At 42.2% G+C, this 13,763-nt stretch overlaps 1 protein-coding gene across 2 annotated transcripts in view; it reads left to right on the top strand.

The window, feature by feature from the left end:
• LOC101161493 (nuclear factor of activated T-cells, cytoplasmic 1) overlaps positions 1-13,763 on the top strand; it is a 32,294-nt gene that overhangs the window by 9,718 nt on the left and 8,813 nt on the right. For both annotated transcript variants that reach the window (XM_004074292.4, XM_023960161.1), the window contains 3 exons: positions 1,358-1,498; positions 11,702-11,757; positions 13,182-13,314. In XM_004074292.4, coding sequence (XP_004074340.1) covers positions 1,358-1,498; positions 11,702-11,757; positions 13,182-13,314 — 330 coding nt within the window. The remainder of the gene's footprint in view (positions 1-1,357; positions 1,499-11,701; positions 11,758-13,181; positions 13,315-13,763) is intronic.

Genomic DNA, 13,763 nt, shown 5'->3' with positions numbered 1-13,763 from the left:
AACATAAAAAATTTAAAAGAAATGCTTCACTACTGCAAGATTTGGACATGTATCCCTTCTGTCTTTGTTAGGACTTTAGGACGTTTAAATAATACCTTAACATGCTTTTGAAATGAGTGATAACTGCAACATTAAGCAGATTGGTTTTTCTAACTGTTATATTTCTTGTTTGGCTGTTTCTCCATAGAACTTAGACCAGGTGAGATTTTACCCTAAAAATTATAGAAACACCACAGTTCTAGAGCCAGAAGTGACAATTTGTACTACTTTGGGTGAATGCTGAGCTTTGTTTGGATGTTCTAATCAGTAAACCTATAAAATAGATTAGCAGAGGGAACCACTAAGTGCTTCAGAACTTACACACTGGAATATGATGTGGTTTCTCAAACCACCACTGACCAGAGAAACTTTACACTGCAGTTCAGGTTATGCAGCGATCCTCTCTTTGGGCAGACTTTGATATTTAAATAAAAGAAAAGAATCTGGATCTCTAAGTATAGGTCTGGTTCTCTTTGACCTCAGTCCAAGTAAGGCACCTAAGGTGGGTTTTTTTTTTCCAGTTAAGGGTGACTTTACTGTGGAAATGCACCATCTGCAATTATACATATTGGATAAGACTTTGAGGTGACATCTAGTCCCACACAGAGAGTCTCTAAAAGACAGGTCCATCAACATGTTTTAATGTCCTGGCATAATTATTCCTTTAACATACTGGTAGTACTCTGTAAACACCCAGCTTTAGTAATAATCAAATCCTGTGTCAATCAATGCCTTTTGGACAACTGTCAAGCCTGTATTCTTCTTCCTGTGTGTGTGCCTTTCCAATCCAGACTAACACATTTCCAAAATTAAACTTTTTAAAACTTTTTTGGTTGATTTAGAAAGTTTTAGATTCTTGAGTTGGAATTTGAGCATCTTAACAAAGAAACTGTGCAGCATGACAGTGAAAGTATCTTAAATAGTTTAAATTCCATTTTGAACCATTGACATATAATAGAACACATAGATTTTTTATTTACTTGTTTGCTTTATGGAATTCTTCTTTATATTGTATGAAAGAAAACTATTATTTATGAACATTTTTAAGAGAGCATGGACAGAGTGCAGCATGTCAAAATCCCAAAGTTAGAAAAATATGGTAAAAAAACACGTTAAAAATGTGCATTGGCATTTAAGGAATTTAAAGATGGCCTTGAATTTTAGGACAAAGTCTATATTTAAACGCACACTGTCTGCTGGCAGCTCTTTAAAATGTATAAGGTGTTGAATCAGACTTGATCTGGATGCTCAGGTCTGCATGGGGAGTGGGAGAGTGTTAGATTACCAATGAGACTTGCTTTTTGTTTCCCTCCTACAGCCCAGAGATCAGCTCAAGAGCTGCCGCTGGTGGAAAAGCAGAATCTGGAATCGTGCTCCGCCCTTGGAGGCGTGAAGATGCTCCTGGAAGGACACAACTTCCAACATGACTCCAAAGTGGTGTTTCTGGAAAAGGCTCAAGGTAAAGGAGGAGACGTTTGTGCAGCTGTGTGTCTGCCTCTGTTGTTGGAGGAATCCCAGGACCGCTCACTTCCCCCTTCAACAATCTGCTCTGCCAGAGTGCCGCCACATGTGGCACACATTAATCTGCTGTATTTTTAACCCAGTGGATTTACATTTGAAGAAGTTTCCATTTCCTGTTCAGCAGGGGGATGGACGTGCATATTTACTTCTGTGTTGGGCTGAGGTTCCAGAGGTGTTTAAAAACTCTGCAGCAGTGAGACCCTTGGGGTGGATGAGGTCTTTGGCCAAGTTCTCTAGGCTCTGGATGTTGATGGACGGTATTGCTCAACATGCCCATGCAACACTGCATGGATGTTGAAGGGAGTTTCTTTGGACTAGTAGATAGGAGGGAAAAGGCAACTGGAGGGGGAGTTCCAAATACAGCCACACACTCCACAGCATTGCTGGTAAGAGATTTATGTTGATCATAGAATCCCTGATTCAAAGGCAACAGTGTGGTTTCTGTCTTGGCTGCAATACTCAAATGATCCCTGGAGTTTGCAAGTTAAGTCCACCTGGTAATTGTGGAATTGGAGAAAACATTTAACAATGTACCCCACTTTTGGAGGCTCTTTGATTTGATGAGAGTTGGACTATGCCCTTGTCTCAAAAAGCCACATTCCCATGCCCAGTGACATGGTATTTTTTTAGCTTTCTCAGCCCCACAACCTCTAGCTCTTAGTGTCAAGAAGATGCAATGAGAATCAGCACCTCCAAGTCTGATGCCTTGGGCTTTAGCTGGAAAAAAGTGGCCTACTCCACATCAAGTTGGCAGAAAGTCACGCCTATCCATGTGTTGTTGTCAATGTCTAAATTGCATATTTATTACAACAACTTTATATTGCCAAAATAAAAGCTGTGCAATAATGTAATCAACAATGTGATAAAAAGCACAAGGTGAAAATATAATTGACTTAAATAAATGTAGAGCTTGAACCAATTCAAAGTCAATTCAAGTTAGTGGGTCTCAATAAAGCTTTAAAGCAGCGGTCTGTAGCCTGAAGCTCCAGATGTGGCTGTTTCTTCCCTCCATTGCGGCGCATTGGCTTTAAAAAATACAAACAATTTCAATTTTTTTTAAGTTAAGCACAGTTTTTATCCCATGTAAACTTGTCAACACTTCGCGACCTCCATGCTGTTTTTGTACATCTGACATGTTTATATCTGTACATGTCACTCTGCACATAATTACGGAATTTTTTTTGTATTTGCACATTTCATATTTCGCATATTTGCACATTTCCTTTGTATATATTAACATTTTTAATATTATACTTTGTTAGATTTCGTTTTTGCACTGTAGTGGTGACTGCTTTAATTTAATTGTGAATGCATATCTTATTTTATCTTATATTCTAAGTCAGTGTTTTTCAACCAGTGTGCCGCGGCACACTAGTGTGCCGTGGGAGATGGTCAAGTGTGCCGTGGGAAATTGCCCTCATTAACTGATTTAACATTTTCCATCTCCGGGATTTCAGTTCTTTGTTAATCCCTACAGGCCCTGATAAAACACTAAGAAATTGGGAATATGAAAGATCATAAAATACTTTTTTCTTTGTGTTTATTTGATTCTATTAAATACATTTTGATAAGAATGACGATAACACGATTTAGCCGCAGCTTCAGCTGCGTTAGGAAAAGTTCCACCCCTTTAACTGTCTCCACCAATCATTCTTGGGATCTTAATCACATGTCATCAGTCTGACCAATCAGAAGTGGTTAAAGTTTTCACTTCCTTGTTCTGAATTCTGCTGAAAAAGTCGCTCAATTCTAACAAAAATACCAGCTAGAGCTCGTCTTTTAGCGGTGTAGTTTTCCACAGAATCCGGTGTCAGACCGTGGAACAAGTGAACAAAACAATGAAGCTCAGAGACGCTGGTCTTTCTGCGTTCGGTGGATATTTGAACTACATCTCCCATGATGCATTGGGTTAAAAGTGACAGCGTGAGCGTGTCGGCGCACAACGAGTCGCTCCTCTTAACGTCTTGAAACAACAGCGAACACAATTCAAAAACTTTTTAAATCTTCTAACTTAGCTTTTATTACATCTATTAGAAAAAAACAGCTGCAGCTTCCAGCTTTTTCTGCCACAATTATCAAAAAAATGCATGTGAGATCATGGAGAGACTGTGGATCAATACAGACTTTTTCTTTTTTTTTTTTTTGAATGCCGGTGTGCCGCGGGATTTTTGTCAAGGTTAAAATGTGCCGTGGCTCAAAAAAGGTTGAAAAACACTGTTCTAAGTCATATTGCACAATGGCATCTAGTTGTTGTCATAATGCCATGTTTGACTTGGTTTTCTTGGATTTTTGATCAAAATAAATCTAAGAGGCTCTTATTTGACATTCTATTTTAAAAGGAACTTGTGTGTGCTGTCAAAAGTAAATAAAATAAAGTTGTTATTTAAAGAAAAATGCAACACTTTTATAATTCAATTATAGTAAATATTGAATCTTTATTTCCAGCTATGAAAATAAAAATCCCTTATGTATTTGCTTTCAAGTCGGTGCTAAAGTAAGGTCATTTTGGAGGTGAAGTGGTTTGATGGATATTTGCATTAATAGGTGTTGGACTTGGCGGCTCTCGCTGGGTTTTGGTCAGTAAATTTCCCCTTGTGGGATTGATAAAGTATAATTGAATTGGATACTGGATTAAACTGATCTTTTGGTGTTACAGGCTGCAGACCCCTGCCTTATAGGGTTAGTTAGAGCAGCTCTAATGTAGAAAGCGAGACAATCCCATATTTTAGGAGCAGCATTTACGTAAAAGCAACTAAGTCTCCGCTTTCTGCAGTAGGCTTTTCAAGCCTGGCTCATACCAAATAAACATCAAATGTTGTACAACTGCACTGCACTTTCCCATTAGACAGAAGGAAAGCATAAATGTTCTAGGTGCAGAAAAAAACAAATATTGCTAAAAGGGAGAATACTATTTATTTAAGAGAAATAAAATAGTTTGTGAAGAAGGACCATAGTCTACGCCCAAACACCAAGCTCTGTACTGCCTCAGCAGATCAAATGTTTGTGCCTACAGCTGCTCTGAATTTGAAGGTCTTTAGGGCCACGTGCAGACCAGAGCTGATGGGTGTTCTCCTTTGTTTATGATGAGGATTTCCCTGCTTCTGGCACTGGCGTCAAATTCCTGGGCCGTCCTGCCATGGAAACACCCTTCAGTCAGGCTTCCACAATACTCCCTCTGCTCTTTATCCTTCCAGTTTTCAGGCCAAACTCCCTCCATGCCATCAGCTCATTAACTATTTGAGCTACGGGATCTCTGTGGCTCACACTGCTTATTCTTCACCACTGTTCTCCCTATAGATATAAAAAAAAGTGTTTGTCCTCGGATGAACTGTAAGAAATAATACAAATTTTATATTTTGGGCACTTTTAAATTGTTTTCGTTATTCATTGTAATTAATGAGATCTTTGTTGAAATACTTTCTACAAACTGTAACAGCAAGGACACCTGAAGTTTTAATACTTCTTATTGTTCATTTTTATACATCCTGTGGATGCGATAGCTTGATCGTTACTAAAGGTTATCCAGTGTTGGAGCCTTAGACTTTCTGGGTGTAACACTGATCTGAAATTGGTCATGGTTATACAGACGATGGTAAATTGTGTTTCTTAAGCGCCCATTGTGCTGTAGGTTAGTGGGGCCTTCTTCTTCAGCATGCCTGTTATGTTCTGGACCATAGGGATCGCTTGGACTTGTTAAATGTCGTGTGGCTGTGTGGAGTGGTTGTCGGTATGTGTTTTTACAAACTACGAAAAAACCCAGTGTATTTTGAAGTTGAAGATGGGACAAGGCAGTCCTGTCATGAGACCTCATGAACTTTGACTAATCAGTCTTCTAATAAACTTCACTCTCTGCAGGTTTGGGCTAATGACACCCCACTGTTTTTCTCTGAGCACCAACCCTTTACTCCAGCCAGGCCCATTTAAGGAGGACAATGAGCTGTTTGGTTCCATTTCTAAACACAACTTTACAAATGACTTCTTTATGCAGTTCAGTTGCCCTCGGCTGCCATGAATCAGACCAAAGCATGACCTGGAGTTGCAGAACTCAGGGGAACCGTGTCTCCAGTAGAACTGTGTCCCCAAGCAGAGGAGAGGCTTTGGGATGGTGTGTGAGCTGGTGGAGGCAGCTTTTCAAAGCAGAAATGCTGTGCATTCATGTGAATTAGAAGATTATCTCACTCTTTGTGGCAGCTATGTTTGTTTACAACGGAACTCAATATTTATTCTTCCACGCCCATTTCCGGTATTTTATAAAATGATTTATTGCAAGTGTGGCGTATGTAAGCATTTGTTATAATCAGAAAAAGATTTTCTGGGCCCATGTACACAGTTCAATTTTAATCCGATCTTTGATCCGATCAAAGATATTTTGCATATGTAACTCCAGCTCTGAGATTTGCATAAGAGTTTTCATGTTGAACTGGAAGTGATTACCGTAAATTCCGGACTACAAAGCGCACCCGATTACTAGCCGCACCCACCCATTTTCACGTGTTTAACTAATTTTATACATACACAAGCCGCGTCGGGGTACAAGCCGCATGAATTAGGCAACATTGTCATCCTGACGGATCACTTCCTGACTTAGAGTGTAAGTGTGATTTATTAGCACACAGTGGGTGGAGTCATTTTTGCTTTAGGCTCATGTGTTTGAGTCTATCTGCATCTGCCAAACAGTATGCACCTCTATTCTGTTCACAAGTTCCTCAGTTATGGTTTTTATTTTATTTTATTTTTTTTAACTTATTGACAATCTAGGTATCACACATAAAATTACAAACAGTAACCATATAATCAACATTACATCCCTCAGTTATGATGAGGAAATTTACATCCCCGATCCCCCATTTCCCATGAGTCTTAGGGGCTAAAGGCGGGGCCAACGCCCGGCTCGCCATTCTGTTGTACATGTTTAAGAATGAGCAGCAGTGCATGGAGGGGTGAACGGGTAAAGCTCTCCTTCCGCTTGTGTCGCGGCAGCGTTATGGGAGTAACAGGGCTGGTTAAAAAACACGCTAGTAAAATAAAGCAGCGACGACTGAAAAGCGCGCGCCTCAGCGCGATACGCGCGCCTCCTCGCGGCGCGTGGGTCAGAAGTTTCCTTCCACAACAAACACTTGCTCCGCGGACGCCTCGAGTAAGCCCTGGCTGCAGCCTGCAGAATGGCTCGACGCTCGACGCCTCCGCGCTCCCGAGCGTTCCTTGTCTCCCCTTCCTATCTACTCCGACAGCTCTGGCCAGCGCGGCTACAGGGAGGAGCGCTTCGTCCCCATTGCGCCGGTGGACGGAGCAAATCGTGTCTGTGCAGAGCAATCGGACTTAATACTGTACGTTTTGTGTATGAGGGGCGGATGCGTTGTTACGTGTGGGAGCCTTCAGACTGCCATCGGCCCCGCAGCTCACACGACACGCAGTCTCCAGCTCACACAGAGGCTGTGAGCGTTTCAATGCAAATCTCTGCTCAGTCCTTAGAAACCGTTAACACGACCACGTCAATTTGTGTTTCCAGTCGTGTCCCGACAAAATAAAGGCTGATATTATTGCCACATATTTACGTGCAGCCAGCCGAGTCACTATGACTCAGAGGTAAATGCACTCCTGAGCATGCGCTGTTCTCTCCGTCACGCAGCTGACCGGCTTTTCCAAACCAGTTGGTGATTTTTTCACGCTGCTTTTAACTATTGCTTTTATCTTGAAAGCTTCATCATATTGTAGCGGCGATCACGTGCACGTTGGGTTTAATGGCACCAAAGGATTCTGGGATGCGGCTGGACATGCGTGTTTCGTTTTGTTGAACCATGACTGAAGTGTCTAAGACCTGAGGTGAGGTCCATGCTGTTTGGCTGCTCAAAGGTGTATTGAAAAATAAGTGACTCGTGTTTGATGTTAGAGAATTCAAACCATTCACTGTGTCCAAAAATATGTACACGGCGGCCGCCAATAAAATCCAATAATTAGCCGCGTCAATGATTAAGCCGCACGGCTGTAAGCGCAGGAAAAAAGTAGCGGCTTGTAGTCCGGAAATTACGGGTAGTAGTTTTTGACCAAGCAGTTGAACTTCGATATATTGGTTTTCATTCTGCAAACTGGACCAGTGATTAGAACCATAGTGACTGCTAAAAACGGGTGTAGCCAAAGTTTTGAATTGAATCAAATCAGGCATTTTAAAGATGTTACCCTCTAGAACAGTGTTTTTCAACCAGTGTGCCGCGGCACACTAGTGTGCCGTGGGAGATGGTCAAGTGTGCCGTGGGAAATTGCCCTCATTAACTGATCTAAAAACATTTCCCATCTCCAGGAAATCAGCTCTTTGTTCATCCAAAACAGGCCCTGATAAAACACTGAGTAGTTAGGAATATAAAAGATCATAAAATTAAATTTTCTTTGTGTTTATTTAATTCTATTAAATACATTTTGATAAGAATGACGTTACCGCGATTTACCTGCAGCTATAAGTGTTTGCGGAAAAGTCCCGCCCCTTTAACTGTCTCCGCCAATCATTCTTTTTTTTTTTTTTTTTTTTTTTTTTTCTTTTTAACTTGTTCTGTCCAACAGCTGAGCAAACAGATTAGAGCTGAAGGCTTTTTGTGTTGGACAGGTTTTACTATCACAAAAAGAGGTTATATAGCTTCAAGAAACTAGAGTGTAGATTTGTATAAACCCCTTTTTGTCGTATTATTTTTTATTTATTTGTTACATTTAGTGTGTGTGGGGAGGGAGAGGGGAAGAATGTGAGGGTAGGGTGGAAAAGAAGAAAAAGGAAGAAAGGTGAAAAGGTGGGGGATACAAGCACTGATTTGACTAAGTTATTAATTTAAGCTGTAACAATTATACCAGATCTGCTGGAAAGACGAATGTTACATCAAAGGTGAAAATCTGACACTAAGATGAGCGAGAAAAAAAAACTGTCCATCAATACACTGTAGGTAAGGAGGAGGGATGAAGCAGACAGGGAGCAGTGTGGAGTGTGCACGTGCACGTGGGGGTGGAGATACATGCATGCTGCCGACGTGAACCGTGTGTTCATAAAGGGAGCCAGATCCTACCCAGCCAGACCAGCCAGACCAGGAGAGGGGAGGAGAGCCCCCCAGGCCAGAAGCCCCCCCAGCATCCGGACCCAGGCAGCCCGGGAGGGGAGGAGGAGGGGACCGCCCACCCCACCAGCCAGGCACAGAGAGGGCCCCCCTACAGGGGCCCCCCCAATGCCCAGAGGCACAAGCGAACCCAGTGTCCGGCCCCCAGGCCACAAGACAGGAGCGCTTAGCCGTACCAGGCGGCAGCCATGGGGGCCACCGGGCGCCGGACACCGAGACAAAGGCCAGGGACGAAGCCAGGGCCCCCGGAACCCAAGAGCCGGCCACCACCCGACCGGCGCCCCGTCCCCGCAAGCCAGCCCAGGCCCGCGACCTTAGCAACCCAGGGATCGCCACGCACCCACAGCCACAGCCACCCCCCTAAAACCCTACGCACTACCACCCCCCCCGCCATAATATCTGACCCCCCCTCCCCAACCCTCTCAGTGCCCTCCCCTCTCTGTGATGGGGAGGGAAAGCCCCAGAGGGTCCCAGCGAGCCAGCCCCCAGGTCGGTCCTACCCATGCACTCACACACACATACTCACAATCATCTGGTTACCCTCCCTACCCCCGCCGCCAAGCAGCAACCCCCCCCCCAGCCGGCCGACCCCCAGCGCCGCATGCCCGACCCCTCCCGCAGCCGACAGGACACCCATAAGCCCGGCCGCCCTGAGAGGACCAGGCGGGTGAAGACCGGCCGCCCCCCCCCGACCCCACCCATGTATGGAGGTGTGGGAGTGCTGTGTGTGTGCTGCAGGTAAAATAGGAGGTCACCAGTGTGGGGGGATCCACCGCTGCCAAGCCGCAAAGCCCCCCACTCCGGAGTCCCTCTGTGAGTGGTGTGTATTTGCTGTGTGTGTGCTGCTAGCATGCAGTGTGTGTGTCTCCGCCAATCATTCTTGAAGGCTTAATCCTATGTCATCAGTCTGACCAATCAGAAGTGGTTCAAGTCTTCACTTCCTTGTTCCAATTTAGCTCAAAAAGTCGCTCAGTTCTAACAAAAATACCAGCTAAAGCCCGTCTTTAGCGGTGTAGCTTTCCACAGAGTCTGGTGTCAGACCGTGGAACAAATGAACAAAACAATGAAGCTCAGAGACGCGAGTTTTTCTGCCCTCTTTCGGTAGTTTCCACACTACATCTCCCATGATGCACTGGCTTAAAGGGACAGTGTCTCAACGCACAATGAGTCCTCCTTGTTTAATGTCTTCAAACCACAACAAACAGTTTCTAAATTTTCTAATGTAACTTTTATTTCATCTTAGAAAACTTCCTGCTTTTTCCACCACAACTATCACAAAAATGCACGTTAGATGGCGGGGGCAGGGGGCTCGATCAATAAAGACCATGAATTTCTGCTTTTTTTTTTCTTTGGATGCTGGTGTGCCGCGGGATTTTTGGCAAGGTTAAAGTGTGCCGTGGCTCAAAAAAGGTTGAAAAACACTGCTCTAGAACTCTGGAATATTCTGTGGTTGTCAATGAACAAATGACCAGCAAACGCAATCCAACACATTGAGCCGTTCGAAAACATTTCCTGGCAGTAGATGGATGGGTGCAGAAAACAAATTGCTCTGTTTTATTTATCTGTCTCTGCGTTGATGTGAAAAATGATGTGTGTTTGAGTCAGGAAGGTGGTCAAAAACATGCAGAGGGAAACCGAGAAGCACATAAAATGTGTTTATCTTCTGCGCACCACCATCAGCTGTGAGAGCGTCTAGGTCCACGGACCTCAAATGTTGAACTAAAGACAAGAGCAACAAGAGAAACAGCAGGAGATGACTACGACACATTTCAGAGTTTAGCTTAAATTGAAAGCAATTAAAAGGCAATGCCTCTCCTTGGAAAGGACTTGCAGGTCAGCTACAAAGATGTTCTGTTATAGAACATATATATCAGTGTCAAAAACGGTTACTTTGTGAAAGACATCACCAAACTTTGATAAAACCATGTTCAGCTTTATCATCTGTAACTGTGACCTGTGAGAAAGGAGGAGAAATAGTGACTTCACCTATGTTCCCATGTGTTTTTCCGGGATGACTGTTATTCAGGAACTTGGTACTGAATAGCAAACACAAGCTGGAGAGTGGAATTCTAAACCCTGTAAGGTAAAGAAGAAAAACGCCAAATGGTGGTAAAGGAGTTGGAACTCTTGCCCCAAAGCACCCCAAAACCCTGGTTCAAATCCCATCTGGGTCCTCTCTGTGTGGAGTTTGTATGTTCTCTCTCTAGTCATTCCAGCTTTCCTTCACAGCCCAAAAACATTCTTCATAGGTTGATTAGAGGCTCTACATTGTCCCTTATGTGTGATTGTATGTGGTTGTGTGGCTCAGCAGTTAGAGTGTACCCCACCTTCGCCTTTCAATAGTTGGCATAAAGCAGATTTAGATCATGGATGGATGTTTGGAGGTTCAGGCTAGAAGATGGGAAAAGAGTCAAGAGAACATTTAATATGTGTTACATTCTGATTTCAACTCAGATTTGTTTCCCTTTCTACACTGACAGTATCATTGAAATTCCAACATTTTGTACGCAGAGGTGAAAGGTTTTGCATAGTGTAACTCAACTCGTTTCTGTTTGGAGATGATCCTAGGACTCTTTTCTAAACGATGAGGCGACTGTGGAACATCAGCTTGGCTTTTCTGTTGATTAGGTCCTATTCAAATCAGTCATATACAACAAACCTATCCTGCTAATTGTGGCTATCTTATCATTTGTAAATGCCTCTTAAAATTGATTTGCACTGATGTTATCGAGGTCTCTTTTTTTTCTCATCAAAGGGACAACAATTTCCCCCTCTCTGTGTGTGTCTCAGTCTGGTCGTCTTTCTTCTTTGTGCCACTTCATTTGCTTTACGTCCAGGTTTTTGTCTTTGGGAGATCGGCTCATACTCCAAGATCAAAACATGGCATTCTTCAAAATCATTTATTTATTATTTTTTCAAACTCTATGCATTTTGAACATATCTTATACTCTATTTATGAGATATAGCCGTAACTGCTTGTGGATTTGGTTCTTTATTTCTGTCAGGGCTTGTCTGATGTGTCATTTTGTTTTTGTATCTGTGGATAGACGGTCACCACCTGTGGGAAAGTGAGGCCAGAGTTGAGAGGGATCCCTCCAAGCCTGTAAGTGACACATAAGACAAACACAGTTATAAGGAAAAGTTTTCATGTTAAAGTAGCATGCTGTAACACATGCTTTCAGTGATGGAACTACATTACACTAAGATGAAGTGGCTTCACATTTCAGAAATATATTTTTATAAAGGAACCTGTTCTAGCAACTTTCATTGTACTAGCAGTGAATTTTTATGAGCCCACCTGTTTCACATTTCACCACTAAAATTGGGGATGTTTTTATGATAGACATCAAAATGATGGCCTTTTTACAAAACAATGTTTGAAATACATCAGAAAGTGTCAGCACTGAATCTAGCTCTTAATTACACTGACAGTAATGAACTAACAGGCAGCTGATTAGAAAGTGAGACCTGGTGTGAGCATGGCTACAGGAGAAGCACAAAATGAAACTACTATACAGGTCCTCAAAAAGAACTCAACCTGAGAAAAAGAAACATAAACCAAGAAATCCTCAATTAATTATTTTAATCAATCTAATGTGTTTCTATTTTTTATTTTTATTTTTACATGAACAACATCCGATTCAGTGTGTAGTGACTCTCTCTAAAAAGTAGGTTAAGTTGTGCTGAATAAAAGCTTGTTTTAAGGGCAAAAGAACACAAGATGCACTCGATTCTCTTTGCATTTTGTCGGTGTAGTGGGGGGGGGCAGTTTTTAGGTTCTCGTTTAGCTAATAGATATCATAAAATTAAAAGGTCTAAAGTTAAAATATAGTTAACCAATAATATGTAAAAAGAAAAGAAAAAATCCTTTTGAATTTTTTTTAAGAACCGTCCCAGAAGACCAATTTAAGACTACAAGAATCTGATGGTTCCTTGGAAGTAAATATAGAGAAATGATTGGTGCCTAAGGTATGTGTCTAAGGCCTGAGCCCAGAATTATATTTATCCCTGGTGGTTCCTCCCAGCAGGAAGCTTTGCTAGTGGAATAAACCATCTCAACAAGTTCAGCTTGCAATTTTAGTTTGTTTCTTAGTCATGCTTAGTCATGTAAAGCCAACTTCATATTCTTTTGGAGGTCCTGTCATTCAGTAGAAATAGCCCAAAAACAATAAAATTAGTTGTTCTGCAGACTTTCAGTCCCTGTATTCAACTAAATGCAATTAAGAGAACGTTCAGTGGGCGGCCATAGTGCAGTGGGGCAGTCGACCTCTGATCGAAAGTAAGCAGGTTCGATTCCCGCCTTGCCTGCAAATGTGTCGAAGTGTCCTTGGGCAAGACACTGAACCCCACTTTGCTTCTGGTGGAAAGTTGGCGCCAGTGTTTGGCAGCGGAGCCGCCACCAGTGTGTGAACGGGTTTGTGACTCTAAAGCGCTTTGGGCCTTCGAGGAAGGTAGAAAAGCGCTACATAAGTGTTTACAATTTACCATTTTACAAAGTCAAAGTATTCTCTTTTTTTTATATTGCAGAATATTCTGCTGGTTGAAATTCCACCGTACAGAACCCAGAGACTTACTGGTCCAGTCAACGTCAGCTTTTATGTCTGCAACGGCAAGAGGAAAAGAAGCCAGTACCAGCGCTTTACATACGTTCATCCAAGCGGTACATTTTTTTCTTTTCACTTTTACCAGTAAACTGGAAATGTGTTCACAGAGGATTTCCTAAAACTTCGATATTCAATCAATAATCTTAACTGGACATTTTTAAATGTAGAGAAGACTTTACAGGTTTCAAAATCTCTAAATATTTTATGAGAAACTTACAAAGTATATTGGTAAAAATTGAATATTTTCATTTATTCATCTTGTATTTCTCAATCATAACTCATTGATTCTAAAGTGTTCCGCACCACAACATTATTCCTCCACCACCATGCTTAGCAAAAAATATTAGTTGTTTGTGTTGAAATTCTTTGTTTTCAGTTGTGTATGGTGACCAAACACCTTTGCCTTTCTAAGGAACATAGTTTTTACATCCATCTGACCTTAACAACTATGGACCTGTTCAACATCACAAACCATGAGAGTCTGGTAGAGGCTCACACCGCTACC

Source organism: Oryzias latipes, chromosome 11 (genome assembly GCF_002234675.1).
Source record: "Oryzias latipes chromosome 11, ASM223467v1".
In the NCBI taxonomy this organism is placed as follows: Eukaryota; Metazoa; Chordata; class Actinopteri; order Beloniformes; family Adrianichthyidae; genus Oryzias; species Oryzias latipes.
Note: the sequence above shows the minus strand (reverse complement) of the source record. Positions and strands in the feature narration are given on the sequence as shown.